Below are 21,680 nucleotides of genomic sequence, written 5' to 3'. Positions count from 1 at the left end.
TACAAATCGGTCAATGTTCTGGCCATTAATTCTTAGTTATGTCCCGGAAATAGTGGTGACTGTCACCCATGGCTATCATCAAATAGGCAATATGTACAAAGATGTTATGGTTATCCATCAGTAATCTTCTAACCTGTCCGATCAAGTATTTCAGTGTACCTATCGGCATGGTGTGAAAATTGTCGGGATAATTATTAGAAGAAAGAGATTTAGGCAGCTCCAAACTCGCCCCCTGTATGTTCTTCTTAATGTAGCTCTATTTTGTATTCCGGGTGCTCTGCCATCAGCGTTCTCACTGAAATAATATTTGCTCAAAGAATACAAAGGCAGCACTCCGGTTAAATGAAAAAGGTAGTTTATTTCAACAGGTCACTGACCAACATCACCTGATGCGTTTCGGGAGTAACTCCCTTAATCATAGGTTACTCCCGAAATGCATCAGGTGATGTTGGTCAGTGACTTGTTGGAATAAACCACTTTTTTTCATTTAGCCGGAGTGCTGCCTTTCTATCCTTCGAGTAATTATTAGAAGCCTACACATGGTCTTAAAATTGCACTAAACTTTATTTCATACGATTGTTTATGCACATCTGTTGCTTGCTGAACTAACACCACTCTTATTTATTTACAGGTATACAGGAGTTTCCAGAAAACATAAAGAACTGTAAAGTATTGACCATCGTGGAGGCAAGCGTCAACCCTATTTCAAAGTAAGTGTGTTTATTGGTTTAGTGAAGAAGTAAAAATAGGTTTTACTTTCATTTTGAAAAAGTTATATCCACTTCTTTGCTTAACTTCTTTCTACTACACACTTCTCTATGTCTGCTGCTAGTCCGGTGAATCTTAGTCCGTCAAAGGAACAGTAACACCAGCAAATGAAAGTGTTGTAGAATAATGAAAATATAATGTACTGTTGCCCTGCACTGATAAAACTGTTGTGTTTGCTTCAGGGACGCTACTCTAGTTTACTTAAATAAGCTGCTGTGTAGCCATGGGGGCAGCCATTCAAAGCTGAAAAAGGAGAAAAGGCACAGGATACACAGCAGATAACGGATAAGCTCTGTAGTATACAATGGGATTCTTCGGAACGTATATCTACACTGTATATCGTGTTCGTGAATGTTTGCCCCAATGGCTGCACAGCAGCTTGTCTATATAAACTATAGTAGAGTTTCTGAAGCAAACACCCCAATTTTACCAGTGCAGCACAACAGTACTTATTATACTAGTACTTAGTACTTATATTATCATTCCTTTAAAAAACACTTGAATTTTTTTGGTTTTACAGTTCCTTTAAATAATAAACAGTTAATGATGCAAGGTCTAAAAATGTATTTGTGTATTTATCACAACACAACAGCTTGATCATTTGCACAAGAAAAGTTGGGTTGATAAAAAAAAATATATATAACTTGTATAGAAAAATCATCAAACCTTTTTAAATAGTATAAATTGTTTGCCAAATGATCAATTTATCATACAAAAACTATATGCCAGAATTACCAGCACTTAATTGTGCACTCTTTATTATATGAGATGACTTTAAAAAGGAAAAATATGGGATAGAATATGGTGCCTTTTCCTTTCTGTGTTATGAAGTAGTAATTAATAAGTTACAAGGACTGTTTATCATGCCTAGTTCTCTGTTATACAGACACCTAGAATCCCTTTTCTGGTAAAAGACTGAATGACTTATTATGACTAAAACTATTTCCTAGTTTTTTTTCTATAATTTTCCTTTAAATGAGGATGCAGTGGAAGGATCTTGTACATTGAAAGTCTTACATCATCTCTGTGGAGTGAAGTAAAGTTATTAGTAGTGAAACTTAATTTAGAGAGGGTAATGCTAGTAGTAAAAATAAAAATAATACCATGCTAGTGCTCCAATAAATAAGATCTGAGTTAGTTGTACTGGCTGATACATTAGATAGCTTTAAAAAGGGGTTGGATGGCTATTTAGCAAGTGAGGGAATACAGGGTTATGGAAGATAGCTCATAATACAAGTTGATCCAAGGACTTGTCCGATTGCCATTTTGGAGTCAGTAAGGAATTCCCCCCCCCTCTGAGAGGCATAAGATGGGTTTTTTTGCCTTCCTCTGGATCAACTGGCAGTTAGGCAGGTTAGAAAAAAAAAGATAAAAGGTTGAACTTGATGGACGTGTGTCTTTTTTTCAACCTAACTTACTATGTTACTATGTTTTGAAGAGGCTGAAAGACAGTCCCATTATCTTGTCTTATAACTGTAGTTTCTAGACAAAATTTGTACCTTTTATTACTTTGATATGGTCTTTTCTTTATGTATACTATATAGGAAAACTTTGCAAAAAAAAAATGTTCCCTCAACCAAACTTGTGGTTACTCTGGTGTTACACTAATGAATCATTTGTGGACACTGTGTCTTTATGTAAAGAACTTCTTTAGTATTAAACTCTGCCCAAGTACTGGGCACTTGAGAGCAATTATGATAAAATATTGATAAAGCTTCTACAGTTAGTCTCGGAAGAGTAATCAGAGGAGCCAGACCATGCAGAAGTGTTAGATTGACAAGGCTAATGGATCAGCTAAAGCCACCAAGGAATGATTAGGAAATGAATGCTTTTATAACATTCTACTAAAGGCAGCCCTGGTAATAAACATCAGTTGGCGAAAGGTTGTAGAGGTTCAGTCCTCCAGGTGCTTCATATTTGTCCCTTATTTTTTTCTTTTTTGAAACCAATATATTTTACAGTCTGCTCATTTATATACTGAGTAGTATTATTGAATGTCAGTTACAGATTATGCAAAAATATACAGCCTTGAAAAAGGAAAATGCTAAAAATCAACAGTATATGATAGAGCCCAAAAGCAGTCTTCACAATTACTTTGGACCACTTTAAATTGTTCAGCTACCTGAAAAATTAAATAAAATTAACTTGTAGGTGAGCGTCCATTTACTGCTTTCTGCATAATTTATGCATCATTCATCATGAGGAGGTGGTTGTGTATTCCATGGTGATTATCTCTTCTTACAGTATCAAGTAGAATTAAGTCAAAGGCAACTGGACATTGAGTTTTTTCTCCCTTGAAAACGTTTCAACACTCACCGAGTGGCTTCCTCAGTTCTACTAGATACTCTATATTTAATGACCTGGATAAATGAGAATCTTTATAGACTTATCTATTCTTATTTTCTGACAAAAGGAGCAGCTTTATGGCAGAGAGAAACAAAACAGTTGAAATTTTCAATTATTGTGTACATATAAAACCTCAGAAATTTAAGATAAATTGGACTCAGATAGATGTGACCAGTCCAGTACCATAATCATGTCTCTTTTACTATACCTTTATCTAAGGTAGCAGGTTAAACAGATAAACAGATACAATAAATTGCACTCACAGTAACATTTTGTATTTCCAGTTACTGACTCTGAAGCCTCCCCTGTGTTTGCAGCTGTAGTTGCAGCCATTAATTCACTGATGTTGTGACTTCTTCTGCTTCACTCCCTCAGTGACGTCCCCACAGGGAATGTGTAGGAGAGAAAATCTTAAATGTCCAATATTCTGCCATGTGGTTTATGGGTTACATCATCTGCAGAATTCAATTACAAAATTAAATTTTTTTTTTATTTATTTTTTTTAATTCAAGTTTATTGAAAGTATTTTGCAAATAACAAGTCAGAAATTACACAGATACATCGCGTAATAAAAGAAGGGAAAAGAAAGATCAAAGTGAGGAAAAGAGAGAAAGGAAAGGGAAAGAGCGAGAGGGTTTGAAGACGAAACAGTCCTCCGTACCTGTGAGTAAAATAGAGTGAAATTTACTGTGGAGAGCGGAGGTCCAGCAATAGCACTTGCAATTCCTCCAGGTATTGAGAGGGAGAAAAGAAGAGTGGATAGTAAAACCAAGAAAAGAGAGGGTAAAGAAAAAGAAGCAAAGGTCCATCTAGTCAATAAATGTGCAAAAGGTACACGAGACATATCAATAGCGGAACAAAATTACATTTTAAATCTATAAAGTAATTTATTTTGGAAACCACATACAACACCACAAGTATTTAGCATGCTATCTCTTTCAGTTAGTAGTATATGTGTCTTCCACCGCTAAAAGGATGGTCAAATCCTGTCCATATTTCTTCCTGTTCCCTATACAGGCCCGGATTTGTGGAAAGGCCACCTATGCCCGGGCCTAAGGCGGCAGGATTTTAGGGGGCGGCATGCTGCCCAACCACACCCACATTGGTTCAAAAACAGTGGGGGATGCGCTGGAGATACGATCATTTTTTTAAATTTCCCCTGCGCCAATCCCCATTGCTCCGGTCCAGATAATAAAAGGGGAGGGGACAGGGGCGACGAACGGCAGTGGGCCTATGGGCTCCCGCTATGTAAATCCGGCCCTGTCCCTATATTATCCTGATTTGACTTGAACCAGTCTGCAAGGGAAGCTCATTGATTAAACTGTTTTGATGGACCATGAAGCAATTCTGTGTTAATTATCTGGAGTTGCTTGATGGGACATATTTATTTCCGCTATTAAAAACTTTGCCAATATAATTAGGGATCTATTAGTTAATCTTCATTAGGGCTAGTATGTCCCAAAATATTTCCTGCTCATTTTCCTACTCATTTTCTTGTTTTTTCTCTGTAGACTCCCAGATGGATTTTCCCAGCTGTTGAACCTTACTCAGTTATACCTAAATGACGCTTTCCTTGACTTCTTGCCAGCAAATTTTGGCAGGTAAGAGTACATCATATTTACCTTATTTACTGCTGTACATATACAGATATCTCAGGCTAGCTTCTGTTCTATGTGCTGTGTGTGTCCTTACAACATTTTAATTTTTGTCAAAAATGTACTGGTGAAATTACAGTATAAAAACCTGTATCATAAAGAAAAACAGGTCTTTGCTAAACTGTATACAGTAGAGTTTTGACTGATGGGGTAACCATGTTCTCACAGGGCTATATGCTTATTGATTCTTCATTTATTTAACTTTCAAACAGGTGCAAAAAGAGGCCAATGTTTTTTTAATATTTTCCTTTCTTTTTGTGACTTATTTTTTGTTAATCCAATTCACAGTTTGCCTCCTCTTAACACACAAAGGGGCTTATACACCTGTATTTATCATAAGCTCAAAAAATGGGTTCATGGTAAATAGATGCAAATGCCCCCATTACACAAAAGCATTTGACAACATTTTTTTACAAAACCTGAAAATATAGATCAAATACATTTATCAAGGGTCGAATTTCAAATTCATGTGAGTTTTTTAAAACTCCCATAAACTCGTCGAAACTTACCAATAAAACCACATTTTTAATTCTTGGACGAATTTAAACGACCCTAAAGCCTCAAATTCAATTTGAGTTTTTTTCTTCGAAAAATAGGAAGGATTTTGAATTATTTCAAAAACTTGAATTGAGTTTGGATAACTCCCTAGTTGAATTTGACAATTTTGACCATAAAAAACAAATCGAAAATTCGAATTTTCAATTCAACCCTTAAAGAAAAACTCCTCATGATAAACAGAGTTTATTTCTGCTTGCCATTTAGCACCTTTATAAAATTTTCGCTCTTTAAGGCACATGGGGATCCTTGATAAATCTTCCCCATAATGTAAATATTAAATTACACCTTCTGGTGTTACACCAACCGTTTGGATCCTTCATTGTCTGAGTTCAGACAGCTGTTTTACCTTTAAAAAATGTGCAAATTATTTTGGTTTTAAAATCTTAAGGAAATTTATTGTATATATTTTAGGTCCATATTTTATAGGTATTGCAAGCTAAGTGGTTCTTTCCATGCAAACTACAGCTTGTTTATTTTTAAGCACTTAATATTGTTTTCCCTCAGAGCAAAAAGGAAACCATGGATGAGAAGCTGTTGGTTATCTTGTTGTGATGGAATATAAAGGAATGAAAGCTTAGTTTATAAAGTGTTTTATTTTTAAAAATTTAGCATTTGCCAACAAGGAAAGCCATAAAGAATTTATTTAAAGGAGAAGTAAAGCTTAGCTAAACAAGTAGCTACAAATGTTGTACATTATGTTTTGGTCTTCTGTACCAGCCCAAGGCAACCACAGTCCTTTAGCAGTAATGATCTTTGCCTCCAGATATGCACACTGCTGTTACTGATGTGGGACATTTGATCATTTTATTTGTTTCTTTTTTTCCTTAGGTTAACAAAACTTCAGATTTTGGAGCTTAGAGAAAACCAGCTAAAAATGTTACCAAAGTAAGTGCCTTGATATAATATCAAAACTGTATAGAATAATGGAGCTATAATTGTGCTCTTGCAGGTCTTCAAGAAGGGACACAAGGTGGCTCCTTTTTTAAGTTAAAGAAATGTTACAAGACTGGAGAAATGAATGAGTTTGTAGAGACATAGTGATGACTGTATATTAGTGATGTGCGGGTCAGGGTTTTCCTGACCCGCACCCGCGCTTCCGGGTCCTTTTATAGACCCGTGCCGACCCGCCCCGCCGATGACATCACAAAAGGGGCCGGGCGAGCAGACGCGAGACTATATGACCGGAACCCAGATGCCGGCATTTGAAGGTGGCGAGGAGCAGTGCGAGGTCGAACCGAACCCGCCCGACCCGGGTATCGGGTCGGCCCGCACATCGCTACTGTATATGTATGTATTGGATCAAATACAGTTATTATGGATTGGGTGCATCCTTAGATAAACTGGAAGTATCCAGCATTTTGATCATCATATACTGGTAAATCAGCTCTTGTGCCACAGCATTTTTTTTTTTCTTTAATTATATTGCAAAATTACAGTTAGTAGCAATATTGACTGATAACATTACAAAGCCACTATAAAATTTCAAGATGAATAGTGCTTAACACAGGGGAATGGCTAAGTTCTCACTTAAAGGTTAAGTGAAAACCTAGGAGTTATGTCCCTACTATAAAAGTGCCATTTACAGTTCTGGTTGTGCTACAGAAAATTCCATATGTAGCTTTTGGAAAAAAAGATACTTTGTAATTTATAATTATCTAAGACTCTAAGCTACAATTCTGTTTGATAGAAAAAAAATCTGCTCTGTTGATGCTTTGCATCATCATGTGTAGGTGGCAAATGGATCTGGAAAGGAGAGGGCATGCGTTGCTCCACCTTCAATCTGCTTGTTCATTACACTGGCAGGGTGAGAAAACAAGTACAGGTATGGGATCCTTTATCTGGAAACCCTTTATCTAGGAAGTTCCAAATCAAGAAATGGCCGTCTCCCATAAGCTACATTTTAATCAAATAATTCCCATTTTTAAAATGGTTTTCTTTTTTTCTATAATAATAAAACTAGCTTGTACTTGATCCTAACTAAGATATACAGGAAGTCCTCAACTCACACTTACAAACAGAGGCTATTACAGTAACATACTATGGTTTGTTTGGCTTTTATTAGCATTTAGCTTTAATAAACCACCTTCCCCAATCCCTTCTGGCACATATTGTCTGTGGCGAAGCACAGAAAGGTAAAAATAAATACTATGTTAAGGCAGACATCTAGCTAAGTTGCATTTAATAAGTAATTGTATACAAATTCAACTTAACAAACCTACAGACCCTATCTCGTACCTAACCCGGGGACTGCCTGTAATTAATCCCATTGGAAGCAAAACCAGCCTGTTGGGTTTGTTTAATGTTTACATGATTTTCTAGTAGACTTAGGGACATATTTATCAAGGATCGAATTTCGAGGTAAAAAAAAACTTCGAAACTCGACCATCGAATTTGAGTACTTCAATAGTTGAAGTATTTTTTCCAGTGAAAATGGCCGTATTTAAGTACAATCGAAGTAAAATCGCACGATCAAACGATTTAACCTTTCGAATTGAACGATTCAAAGGATTTTTTTTTTTTTTAAAAAAAAACCTTTGACTTCCCAAAAGCCTCAGATAGGTTCTAGGAGGTCCCCCATAGGCTAAACAGCAATTTGCCAGGTTTAAGGTGGCGAAGAGTCAAAGTTTTTTAAAGAGACAGTACTTCGATTGGTCGAATTTTCTAAGGTTTTTCAATTCGAATTGAAGTCGAATTTGGCCTATTCGATGGTCGAAGTGCCCAAAAATTACTTCGAAATTCGAAGTTTTTTCATTTGAAAATTCACTTCGACCTTTGATAAATCTGCACTTTCCAATTTAATGTATTTTTAGATAGATTGTTAGTTTCTAAGATGGATGAAGTAAAAAAAAAAAAAAAAAAAAAGTAGGAAGGAATTTATGGGCAAGTGAGGGGCAAGAACTTATGAATAAAGGGCATTGGGAACCATGTGTAGCAGAACAGGCACAGAAAACATGGAAGTTTGAACAGAGATTGTGAAACAAAAGCCAAGTAGCAGAATACTACTGTAAGAATAAATCAGCAGGAAAAAAAAATTGTAATGGAGGTAATGAAGCTCCAAAGAAGAATAAACCATGGAGGAAGCAGAGAAGAGTAATAAGGAGGGGAATGCGAGACTGATCAAAAATGCAACTCAAGTTATTTCTGCAAAAAGGTCTTAAAATACCTTATTGATATCTTCCTCTTTCAGAACTATGAATAGGCTTACACAGCTCGAGAGGCTGGATCTGGGAAGTAATGAATTCACAGAAGTGGTAAGATTTACAAAAAATGCCATTAACCCATTGAAAGCGAACTATGTACTGTTAAATTATGACTACAATCGGATTCATCTGTAATTCACAGCACAGTTCTGCAAAGTATGTACACTATTCTACTGCCCTCTTCTTTTATTTACTTTCTGAATACTTGTATAGGAAAATGCATATAATTCACAAATGAATAGGATTCCTAATGTAGCTGTAGAATACCTGATGCTTTTACCTTATGTTTTTTTCATCTTATGGCCAAATATATTTTTCTTTCAGCCTGAAGTACTTGAACAACTGAGTGGTCTGAAGGAATTTTGGATGGATGGCAATAAATTGACATATATTCCAGGGGTATGCATTGTGTGTGTCCAGAATTTCAAGAATAACAGAAATATATTGTGGATATATATATCATACATACATACATACACACACACCATCAGTATAGGAATATTTTAATTCCAAACGATTTCTGTGTATAAGATTTGTCTAATGGGCTTGTTTCTTTGACCTCAGTTTCTTGGCAGTCTGAAACATCTGACATACCTGGACGTTTCAAAGAATAATATAGAGATGGTGGAGGATGGAATCTCTGGGTGTGAAAGTTTACAGGACCTCTTATTGTCCAGTAATGCAATACAGCAGCTGCCAGAATCTATCGGTTGGTATCTTGTTGTAATGCCTCTACCCCGATTTCTAAAAATTACTTTGTGTAACTGGCTAAATAGCCAAATGTATTGTTAAGAATAAAACTGCTCAAGGGGCTCTGTACATTATTTTAATTTAACACATTTCTATTCGGCACAGACCTGCATGAGTAATTTCAGTCCATTGCAATTGAACTGAATAGGGAGACAGTTTTGGTCCTGCCTCCAATGCTACTAAAGTATGGCCACAAAATGCCAAACATTTCCCCATGTGCCTTAAAGAGTGAAATTTTTATAAATGGGCTAAATGGCAAGCAGAAAATAAACTCTGAGATTATAGTTTTACTTTAAGGGGCACATTTATTAATGGTCGAATTGAAAAAAATGTTACGGTCAAAACTGTCAAATGCGACATGGGAATTATCCATCGCATTTGATTTTCCAGATTTGTCTCTGGTCCTTTAAGAATTCGAATTCAACTATTTGCCACCTGAAACCTGCCGAATTACTGTTTTAAGTCAATGGGAGAGTTCCAGGAATTCTGAGGATAAACTCGAATCGAGCTTGGTCGAATTCTATTCGTGTTTTGGAGTCTGTAAAATTTGTCCGAGTTTTACATATTCGATTTTATTAATAAATAGTCGAATATTCGAATATCGAGTACAATCGAATTAATGTTAAAAAAAAAAAAAAAAGTTCACATGAATTTGAAATTCGACCCTTGATAAATGTGCTCCCCATCAGAACATGTACATTTTTTTTTATGTGGGGCTGCCACACTGAGTGAAGTCTTGATACTACCTTGCAACGAAATCCCCAGAACTCTATATTTATTAAAAAATTACAGCAGATAAATCTATTAGCAATCTTTAAACGCTAAAGTCATTGAATGTTCTCTAATTGCTGCCTTTGATGACAGCTGCTCAATCTGACCCACTTAAATTGATTGCAACGGCAGAGACAGTGCCCTTTTGCTAAGCAAAAAGTTAAAACAATAATAATTACCTGCACTTTGTTTTTTTTAAATTGCGAACTTTGGAAAAATGTAATTTTGCCATTGTCATTTTGCTTATTGTTATTCTGCCGGTAAGAAGGAAATAGTTGGTGGCTACATAAAACTGTTTTCCTGAGGGCTATAAGTCAAGCTCTTCCTTTTGACCATAATAAAAACAGATCGGCAGCAGTTCCAGTTTTCTGTCAGCAGGATTTTCCCAATCGAATAGTTTAGAGAACCAAGGACCTAATATTTGTTGACCTATTAATCTGATTGGCACTTATGGTATATGTAATTTGTTCATTATGCCATGGTCTTCATATTAACAAAATTGTGCAAATCTGCGAACATCAGTATACCTGGAACCTTCTTCAAATGTTTGACTGTGCCTTTTTTTTCTTAATTCAGGAGCACTTAAGAAATTAACTACACTGAAAGTGGATGAAAACCAGTTAATGTACTTACCAGACTCTATTGGAGGGTAGGTGTTTGTATTTGTTGTTTGTGGTATTTCCTTTTTCTAAACATAAAGCTGACCATAGCACGTGCAGGTATATCCTTATGTCTGATGAACAATCATCCGTTGCAATCTCCTGGCCTACCGCTAACCATTCAGATTAAATAAAGTATTAAAAATAACAAATTAACTCACAGGCAGTTATATCCAACAAATAGAAGTGACAGTCACCCATTGATATTGTTAGATATGTAATAAATACATAGATATTATCATTAGCAGACAGAAATTTTCTAACCTGTCCAATGAACGAGATGATCCACACACGGCCCAAAAAAAAGCACGAAACCAAGATATTGTACGACTTTATCTTTGCGTCTATACCAAAGGACTAAGCTTTATTTCAAGGCCACATTTTTTGTGTGTGTAGCAACACTACATTTTCTGCCAGGCCTGAAAATTTTACATGAAATTAAGTGTAAAATGTTTATATACAGACTTTTGGTCTTATGACTTTGAAGTAACAGGTTAAAATGACAATTTTAAGAAAGAATTTAGACTAGTAATGGGCAGATTTATGTGAAATTATGTTGAATTTATGTGAATTGTTTTTACTCTAATAAATTAGAATAGGTTCATAAGTAGAAATGGGAGGTTATTTAAGAAAACATTTGAACGTCTAATATTCGAATACGAACGACCCAAAAATATTAATCAAATTCGAATCGAGTTTTCCCTCCAGAAAAAAGTTGAATGTCAGAAAGACCTATTCAATTGGTCGCATTGGGTGATTAAAATTCGAATGTGTGAATTTTGACACCAAAAAACTATTTGAAAATTCTAATTTACTATTCAACCCTTAATAATTCTGTTACTAGGTGATGATCTGAAAAGGCTGTTTATAATGGTGGACATATCGCACAACAAGCTTTTTTTAAATGGATACTGTCATGGAAAATGTTTGTTTATTTATTTTTTTAAACACATCTGTTAATAGTGCTGCTCCAGCAAAATTCTGCACTGAAATCCATTTCTCAAAAGAGCAATCACATTTTTTTATATTCATTTTTGACATATTGTCAGTTTCCCAGCTGCCCCCAGTCATGTGACTTGTGCTCTGATAAACTTCAGTCACTTCTTACTGCTGTTCTGCAAGTTGGAGTGAAATCACCCCCTCCCGTTCCTCCAGCAGCCTAACAACAGAACAATGGGAAGCCAACCAGATAACAGCTCCCTAACACAAGATAACAGCTGCCTGGTAGATCTAAGAACTGCACTCAATAGTAAAATCCAGGTCCCACTGCGACACATTCAGTTACATTGAGTAGGAGAAACAACAACCTGCCAGAAAGCAGTTCCATCCTAAAGTGCTGGCTCTTTCTGAAAGCACATGACCAGGCAAAATGACCCGAGGTGGCTGCCTACACACCAATATTACAACATACACTTGCTGGTTCCGGAATTAAATTTTATATTGTAGAGTGAATTATTTGCAGTGTAAACAGTGTCATTTAGAAATAAAAACATTAAAAAAAATCATTGTTACATTACTTTAAAAAAAAAAAAACCACTGTTACTGGGGTTTCTGGAGCCTTACGGTCATTCATGCTGCCAAGGGGTAGAAGCATGCACTTACAGGTTGGGAATAAATGTAAAATCTTATACAGTATACAATGACATTTTGTCACTTCTATGCTTCCAACTATGTAGCAACAAAGTCCTCATTTATACTCTACTTTATTCAGCTGAACAGTAGCAAGTCCCGCCACAAATGTTCTAATTTGGTTGAAAGCATTCCCAGAATAGCAATGACATGTTAGGCAGGTATATAGAACATTTTATTTATAAATATGTCTGTAGTGCTCCTCGGTGAATCAGGGGAAATTTTAAAGGTCACTTTTGGAGATATTATTTTACTATTTAAACTTCCTGGCTTCATAGCTATGCTGTTTAGGATTGTCTGTGGTAAAAAAATTATAGAGAAACTCCGCTTATAAAGAAGTTGTATTTCTAACGTATTTGAATTCGGGGTGGGAAATACTGATCTAAGAATAATTTGATGGTTGCTGATAGAACTTGTTGATGAAACATTTCTGTGCTGTATATCCTTTGCTTTTAAGTAAATGGGAATTTTGTATTACTGTTTTGTAATAAAAATATATGTTCCCTCTAGTCTTACAGCCACCGAAGATCTGGATTGCAGTTTCAATGAAATTGAAGCCTTACCTTCCTCAATTGGACACTTGACCCAAATCCGGACTTTTGCTGCTGACCACAACTTCTTAACTCGGCTTCCTCCGGAGGTAAGTGGAATGATTTACAGGCCCTGTTACTGAGATCTCACTGAATAGCTTTAACTTAAATTTGTATATATTTAGAAGAGCAGTTTTCCTTGATTGCTTAAAACATTTTCTGAAGGAAATCACATTGGTGATAGCTTTACACTTGAATCTGCATGCACCCTTCAGATTAACACTTTTTTAACTGTATATCACCAATATTCTGACATGAGGTGTCTGTAAAATACAGAAATATAAAATACAGACATTTCTCTAAAGAGTTTGTAAAACTAAACTGAAAAAAAAAGTGTTGCCTAATATGTGCAATATACATTAATTACATATTTTATTTGCAAATGTATTTTTTACTGAAAGCAATGTCTTGACTGTAACAGGCTATTTTTTGCCTTCCTGGTTTTTACTACCGAAACAATGTAACAAATGCCAGCTGATTAACAGACCAGTGAAGAAGCATGCAAGGCATTTGGGTCATTTGAATCTTGGCTAGAGGAGAGCTTGTCTTTTATATTGTTTTTAAAGGTGAACTAAACCCCTTGAGATATAAGAGCCCCCTCAACTGCCCTCGATCTGCCCCCTTTACCTCTGCCTCCCCGCACAGTGTATTACCTACAGTAGTGCTCCTATTGGGAATCCTGAGTGCAGGAAGCAGAGCAGCGCAGCAGGTTCTCTCGGCGCCATCTTCTGTCCATTCGTATCCGCTTCGGGTCTGTTTGATGTCACAGTGCCTGCAGGCACATCCTCGGTTGAAGTGGATTCCTGACTAGCCCAAACTGCCCATGTGTCTGCAGGCTCCATGTCAGTATTCAGACCCGATACGAATTGACAGCAGATGGAGCCGAGTGACACTGACATGCTGCTCTCCTGCTTACACTCAGGATTCCTAATAGGAGTGCTTATGTAGGAAATACAGTGTGCGGGGAGGCGGATCTAAAGGGGGTAGATCAAGAGCAGTTGAGGGGACTGTCCTATCTCGGGTGGGTTTCTCCTTTAAAGGAATACTGTCATGGGTATAAATTGTTTTTTCAAAACACATCAGTTAATAGTGCTGCTCCAGCAGTATTCCGCACTGAAATCCATTTCTCGAAAAAGAGCAAACAGATTTTTTTATATTTAATTTTGAAATCTGACATGGGGCTAGACATATTGTCAGTTTCCCCAGCTGCTCGCAGTCATGTGACTTGTGCTCTGATAAACCTCAGCCACTCTTTACTGCTGTACTGCAAGTTGGAGTGATATCAACCCCCTCGATCCCCCCCCCCCACAGCAGCCAAACAACAGAACAATGGGAAGGTAACCAGATAGCAGCTCCCTAACACAAGATAACGGGTCTCTGGTAGATCTAAGAACAGCACTCAATGGAAAAACCCAGGTCCTACTGTAATACATTCAGTTACATTGAGTAGGAGAAACAATAGCCTGCCAGAAAGCAGTTCCATCCTGAAGTGCTGGCTCTTTCTGAGGATGGCTTCAGTTGTAAGCCGAAACGTTGAAATAATATTCTTCACTAAAGAAGACCTGTGAGTGAGTTTTTTTTGCTGTGTTTGATATTTATCTACTTGTAACCAGCACACAGGCATTGCTATGTTTTTTGGAGTGCACCAGTAAATCGTTGGATATATATAATGACAGGCCCTAGCATGGGGTGATTCCAAAAGAAGCTGGTACATCAATGCTGTAAGCAGTGTTCCCTTTGTCTTGTTGCAGCTGGTAGGGTAACTTTGTCTGGAGAGAAAGATTAGTAAAAGATTAGAATAAGCTGCTCCCAGATGTTTTCTTCTTAAGAAAAAACAATATCAGAAAATACACAAAGAATCATTGAGTTCCAGTCACAAGTGTTTTGGACATTTGAGGCTGGCAATGTTCCCCATAAATTATTATTAAGTGGATAACATTTTTTGAGTTATGTACTACTACCTACAGAAAATGTTTTTTTTTTCATTACCATTATATCAATGAAGAGGGATTTTTTTGGCTACAATATTATTGCCTTCTGAAGATCTTTAGTAAATAAACATAAAATAATTTCCCGAAACAAAACCTAAGAAATCAAGTCCACATTAAAGATCATTGAGCTCCGTTAATTTATACTTTACGGCATTTCGCAATTTGAAAAATAGCAAGAACAGAAATGGTTAGCACGTTTGAAAGGGTTTACTAGCTTTATGTAAGAACTTTGTGGTTCAGTTTATTGCCAGACTGTTTTAACGTGTCTGCAGTTTGTGGGGAAAACAAGGTATCGTTTCTGGTTTCAGCTGCTGTTATCAGAAGAAGATGGATGAGCTGAGGGAAGTAATAGCTTTTTATCCTTTGGTATTAAAAGGCTATCAGTACATGACCTTGTTTGCTTGTTCTAGAGGAATAAGGCTAGAAGGACTCAGATAAATGTTCTTTCATAGAACATAGCTTTAATTTAAAATGTGATCGCAGCAGTCCAAGTTTCAGATGTATTCTGTTGCCTCATGAAGATAAAAAGTGCCTAGTGAAATAGCTGAAAAATTGTCATTTCTCTTATGTAGTGCTCAGTCTGTGTATTCACTGGGGAAGTGTTCACTGTGTGTTTTTACCGTGGAATTGGAGAATAAGAACTGGACCTCAAAAGGTTAAAGATGCAGAATTCACTGTGACCATAAAATGTGACACTGGCAGTCTGCAGAACTAGAGTGAATGTATGTGAATGTAATGGGATGACGCTGCACTGTCATGAAATTGTTATACTGCCTTTGTTACATGTTAACCTATTATGTTCTTTAGATCGGAAACTGGAAGAGCGCTACGGTGTTATTCCTTCATTCCAACAAGCTAGAATCTCTGCCTGAGGACATGGGCGATATGCAAAAACTCAAGGTCGTTAATCTAAGTGACAACAGGTTAGTAACAAGTGTAAGCATAAATGTAAAAGATTTGTGTGTGTGTACCAGCAGCCTGCTGCAATAAAGCCTTTTCCAGAAGCCTATGAGTAAGGGAGATAATCCTGAAATGAGTTAGGTGTTTTACCAGCAGCCTGCTATTTTTATATACTTTTTTTTAAGCCAATAATACTTTTGGACTTGTAGAACAAACCACACCTTGCCACTTGTGCATTGTAGGATTTCAGTTGACTTGTAGTCTGTTCAAGGCAGTTGTTCAAGAGGGAGCATTCTCTTGGGTGTCCGTATTAATAAACTTTTTTAAGTAAGCATTCCTGCTTCCCACTGCACCCCTCTACTGGACCTATGACTTAAGACTTACCCTTAAAATTGGAGGTGACGCGTGTGTGTGTGTCATTTGGTCTGTTACTGTGCCTTACCTTAACGTTTGTGGCTTTGTCAGTCTCCAAATATTTTACTCAAAAGATAGGCTGGCTACAGAATTTATATTAGTTTAGAGTAGGGATGCATCAATACAGGATTCAGCCAGGATTTGGCCTTTTTTCAGCAAGTTTCGGCGAATCCTTCTCCCCGGCCGAACCGAATCTGAATCCTAATTTGCATATGCATGTACAGATTTGGTTCGGTATATGGCTGAATCTTTCACAAAGGATTAGGGAGTTCGGCCGAATCCAAAATACTGGATTTGGTGCATCCCTAGTTTAGAGTATAGAATTCTATATTCATACTCTTTTAAGATTGCCAATGACTAAGTGCTGGGTAAGCATGAAACAAGATACTCCATGAGGAGTACTCGATATGCATTTTAATATGACAAAATAAACATATATTTTTATAACAGCATGCATATACAGTTCATTTTTCTTGATTCCAAATATTTTACCCCAAGGAAATAAAAGTGCCATTCACATAGCAGCCAAGGCCGCCTCTCTATTGCTAGAAAAATATGAAAGGGATTCCACTGATGTGTAATTCAATTCTAAACCCACAGAGAATATGTTGTATTGTTTGACCGATGCACCACCCACTCTTCATTTGAAATGGGGGAAAACAAATCTTTGTTTTTCATTTTTTTTTTCTTTTTCAGACTGAAGAATTTGCCCTTTAGCTTCACCAGGCTTCAGCAGCTCACTGCTATGTGGCTGTCAGACAATCAGGTGCGAAACATTTCTTAACGTTCGACCTTATTCCCCAGAAGCTTATGAGATTTGCAGTTTTACAAGGGCATGATTTGTATTTCTCGGTCCCCCAGCCCCTTTTGAGTGTGCATGTTCTCACAGCTCCATCAGCACCTAGCACACTGTGGACTTTACACACAGGAGTTTTAAACAACCGTTAAAATCTCCCATGTACTCCGTGCTCAAATTAGTTAGTAAATGCGACTGGGAGTCATGCCCCGCTGAAAATCAAGCTGCCCTTAGTCCCAGGCCTTTGTGGTTTTTCCCAAAAATCCATGCCAGAGTCTTACTACGGGTTTCTTACTTCTTCCCTAAAGGAGCAGTAACACCAATAATTAACGTGTTTAAAAGTAATTCAAATATAATATACTGTTGCCATGCACTAGTGAAACTGTTCTCTTTGCTGCAGAAACACTACTATAGTTCATGTAAACAAGCTGCTGTGTAGCAATGGCGGCAATTGCAATAGGGCTAAATAGCACAGGTTAAATATCGGATAACGGAAACGCTTTGTAGAAAACCATTATAGTCTATAGAGCTTATCTGCTATGTAACCTGAGCCTTTTCTCCTTTTCCAGCTTGAATGGCTGCCCCCATGGCTACACAGCAGCTTGTTTATATAAACTATAGTAATGTTTCTGAAGCAAACACACCAGGTTTAGCAATAGAGAGCAAGACTATATTATATTTTAATTATTTTAAAACCCTTTCATTTTGTGGTGATAAAGGAAAACTATACCCCCAAAATGAATATTTAAACAACAGATAGTTTATATCACATTTAGTGGCATATGAAAGAATCTTCTCAAACTGGAATATATATTTAAGTAAATCTTGCCCTTTTACATCTCTTGTCTTGAGCCACCATTTTGTGATGGTCTGTGTGCTGCCTCTGAGATCACCTGACCAGAAATACTGCAGCTCTAACTGTAACAGGAAGAAGTGTGGAAGCAAAAGACAGAACTCTGTCTGCTAATTGGCTCATGTGACCTTACATGTATAGTTTGTTTGTGTGCAACGTGAATCATACGATCCCAGGGGATGGCCCTTGTTTTTTAAAATGGCAATTTTCTATTTATGATTACCCAATGGCACATACTACTAAAAAAGTATATTATTATGAAAATGGCTTATTTTCATGAAGCAGGGTTTTACATATGAGCTGTTTTATGCCATATCTTTTTATAGAGACCTACATTGTTTGAGGGGTATAGTTTTCCTTTAATACCCCTGCTAAGGAAGAAAGAGACTTATCACACTTTGCACTGAGGGCTGCAATCCAGTAGGTTTCAGAAACACGTAACTATCTTTCTGCTCGGGGCAACTACCATAGTCTTTGAAACTCAGTATTTATGCATCTATGCTCTTTCAAACTACTGCAATAGCACAAGCACTGAATGTGGCCTATCTATGCCTTTACTATCAGACAGTGGCGTAACTACAGAGGAAGCAGACCCTGCAGCTGCAGGAGGGTCCAGGAGGTATAGGGGCCCCATGAGGTCCAATTCATATAGATATAGGGATGCATCGAATCCAGGATTCAGCCTTTTTCAGCAGGATTCTGATCCTTCTGCCTGGCCGAACCAAATAATAATTTGCATATGTAAATTAGGGGCAGGGAGGGAAATTGCGTGACTTTTTGTCACAAAACAAGGAAGTAACAAAAATGTTTCCGCCTTTCCACCCCTAAATAGCATATGCAAATTCGGATTCGGTTCGGTATGCGGCCAAATCTTTCGAGAAGGATTCGGGGGTTTGGCCAAATCCAAAATAGTGGATTCAGTGCATCTCTAGTTTTAAAAAATATTGGTAAAACAGGTCAACTTCTAGACACTTTAGGGGCCTGAAAAATAATTTGCTGTGGGGCCCAGTAATATCAATACCCTTGTGATTTATTGTATCAAACAGGATACACAATGTTTTGAGACATATATATTTATATAACAATATATATATTGTTTCTGGGGTGGGGAAACAATTTCAGATGGCACTTTAAGCCCCTAAATCGTATTTTTTATTATTAGTTCCATACGTTAGTGTTCTTTGTAATAATTTATATCCATCTTCTAAAATGTATCAATATAGATTATATGTAACAGAAAATCGAAATAAAATTAAATCACTTCCATATACAATACTGTCGATTATGATGTAACGCAGCCTAGCCCTCTGAAGTATTAGCCTTGTAGTGCTTTGGGGATTTCTGGCCTTATAGAGATAACAAATCATGTCAAGCCCTCTGAAGGCAAGAGACCGTTGTGACTTCAGAATGCAGTGTTGTGTGACATTGACTGCATATTAGCCATTGTTTTTAACTGCAGAATGTTCCTCTAGTTGGAACAGCCATTCATTTAAATGTAACCTGCTTATAAAGCTTTTTAGTTCAAAGTCACCAGTATGCTGTTAAACAGAAACACGTAATCTATTTGAAACATCATCCTTATGTGTGTGTACAGAACAAGGTAATTAGCAATTAGCCCATATTGCACTCTAATTTTTAAATTCATCACTGTTTTTTGATAGGTGCAGTAGTGCACTTGTTAGATTATTATTGATTATGGAGTGTTTAATCATTAACGTTGTTTTATTCTTTATAGTCTAAACCACTTATACCACTCCAGAAAGAAACTGATCAAGACACCCAAAAAGTTGTTCTTACGAACTATATGTTCCCTCAGCAACCAAGAACAGAGGAAGGTATGGATAATACACTGATATTTCTGTGACGGGTAAAGGTATGCAAGCGGAACTGCTAAAGCAAAATTGTTTTAGTCAGTAGTCAACTGTTTCTAAAGTCATAAATATTTAATTCCATTTGTTCCATTGAACTGTAAAAGACTTTTATCAAATCAAGATTGCATCATTTACTGTTACACCTTAAAGGGATACTGTAATGGGAAAAAAAACTTTTTTCAATATGAATCAGTTAATAGTGCTGCTCCAGCAGAATTCTGAACTGAAATCCATTTCTCAAAAGAGCAAACAGATTTTTTTATATTCAATTTTGAAATCTGACATGGGGCTAGACATTTTGTCAATTTCCCAGCTGCCCCAATTCATGTGACTTGTGCTCTGATAAACTTCAATCACTCTTTACTGCTGTACTGCAAGTTGGAGTGATATCACCCCCTCCCTTTTTCCCCCCCAGCAGCCAAACAAAAGAACAATGGGAAGGTAACCAGATAACAGCTCCCTAACACAAGATAACAGCTGCCTTGTAGATCTAAGAACAATACTCAATAGTAAAAACCCATGTCCCACTGAGACACATTCAGTTACATTGAGAAGAAAAAACAGCAGCCTGCCAAAAAGCATTTCTCTCCTAAAGTGCAGGCACAAGTCACATGACCAGGGGCAGCTGGGAAATTGACAAAATGTCTAGCCCCATGTCAGATTTCAAAATTGAATATAAAAAAATCTGTTTGCTCTTTTGAGAAATGGATTTCAGTGCAGAATTCTTTGGAGCAGCACTATTAACTGATTCATTTTGAAAAAAACATTTTTCCCCATGACAGTATCCCTTTAAAGGGGTTGTTCGCCTTTAAATCAACTTTTAGTATGATGTAGAGAGTGATATTCTGAGACAATTTGCAATTGGTTTTCATTTTTATTATTGGGCTTTTGAGTTATTTAGCTTTTTATTCAGCAGCTCTCCAGTTTGCAATTTCAGCTATCTGGTTGCTAGGATGTAAATAATCCTAGCAACCATGCATTGATTTGAATAAGAGACTGGAATGTGAATAGGAGAGGACATGAATAAAAAGACGAGTAATTATTAGCAGCAATAACAATCTATATGTAGCCTTTTAGAGCAATAGTTGTTTAAATGGGGTCAATGACCCCTATTTGAAAGCTGGAGAGAGTTAGAAGAAGAAGGCAATTAATTAAAATACTATAACAAATAAATAACGAAGACCAACTGAAAAGTTGCTTGGAATTAGCCATTCTTTAGCGTACTAAAAGTTAACTTGAAGGTGAACCACAACCCGATTTGGTTGGCCGTATTCAACCTAACTTCCTAACTGTCCCAGAAAGTATGCAAAGTCAGGGATTGTAAGAAATGTCAAGATCCTATAAGAAGTGTTATTCACATTCTGCTTTTAATGCAGCACTGTGGCATAACCTGTTACTATTAATAAGCTATATTTGCAAATAAGATGAATTGGCAGACAAAACAGTTGCAGGCAGGTGTAAAGCAGTTATAACTTGTGAAATGTAGCACATCGTGGATTACACATGTAGTTCTATAGTAACTATGCGGTGGACTTTATTAAGATATATACTGATATTATTCAGAAAGAATGCCCCATATTTATTCTTTGATTAATTTGTAATAAACCATAATGTAATAGGTGTAAAAAAAAACACAAACTGTGGCTTCTTTTTGTTAAAAGCCCTGCACAGCAAAATTAGCCACTGACAACTAAATCTCAAGACCTACATGAAATTATTTAGCAAATTTATGATGTCCTCTCTGCTTTGTAAATTATGTTTGCAGTTATCTTCTCTTCAGACAATGAAAGCTTTAACCTCTCTCTCTGGGAAGAGCAGCGGAAGCAACGGGCTCAGGTCGCCTTTGAGTGTGATGAAAACAGAGATGATCGGGAAGCTCCAGCACGAGTCAGTATTCATAAAGAGTTTAGACTTTGTTATATGCAGGCC

The 21,680-nt window shown here is 36.8% G+C and overlaps 1 protein-coding gene across 3 annotated transcripts in view; it reads left to right on the top strand.

Annotated features, from left to right (window-relative positions):
- The window catches only part of LOC108718091 (erbin), a 127,032-nt gene that overhangs the window by 82,358 nt on the left and 22,994 nt on the right, over positions 1–21,680 (top strand). For all 3 annotated transcript variants that reach the window (XM_018265713.2, XM_018265696.2, XM_018265721.2), the window contains 12 exons: positions 632–710; positions 4,626–4,715; positions 6,156–6,212; positions 8,515–8,578; positions 8,852–8,926; positions 9,092–9,236; positions 10,625–10,697; positions 12,847–12,976; positions 15,725–15,840; positions 16,928–16,997; positions 19,616–19,715; positions 21,517–21,638. In XM_018265713.2, the coding sequence (XP_018121202.1) occupies positions 632–710; positions 4,626–4,715; positions 6,156–6,212; positions 8,515–8,578; positions 8,852–8,926; positions 9,092–9,236; positions 10,625–10,697; positions 12,847–12,976; positions 15,725–15,840; positions 16,928–16,997; positions 19,616–19,715; positions 21,517–21,638 (1,121 nt within the window). The remainder of the gene's footprint in view (positions 1–631; positions 711–4,625; positions 4,716–6,155; positions 6,213–8,514; positions 8,579–8,851; positions 8,927–9,091; positions 9,237–10,624; positions 10,698–12,846; positions 12,977–15,724; positions 15,841–16,927; positions 16,998–19,615; positions 19,716–21,516; positions 21,639–21,680) is intronic.

The sequence above is a fragment of the Xenopus laevis genome, chromosome 1L, assembly GCF_017654675.1.
Source record: "Xenopus laevis strain J_2021 chromosome 1L, Xenopus_laevis_v10.1, whole genome shotgun sequence".
In the NCBI taxonomy this organism is placed as follows: domain Eukaryota; kingdom Metazoa; phylum Chordata; class Amphibia; order Anura; family Pipidae; genus Xenopus; species Xenopus laevis.
This window is presented reverse-complemented; position numbering and strand designations above follow the sequence as displayed.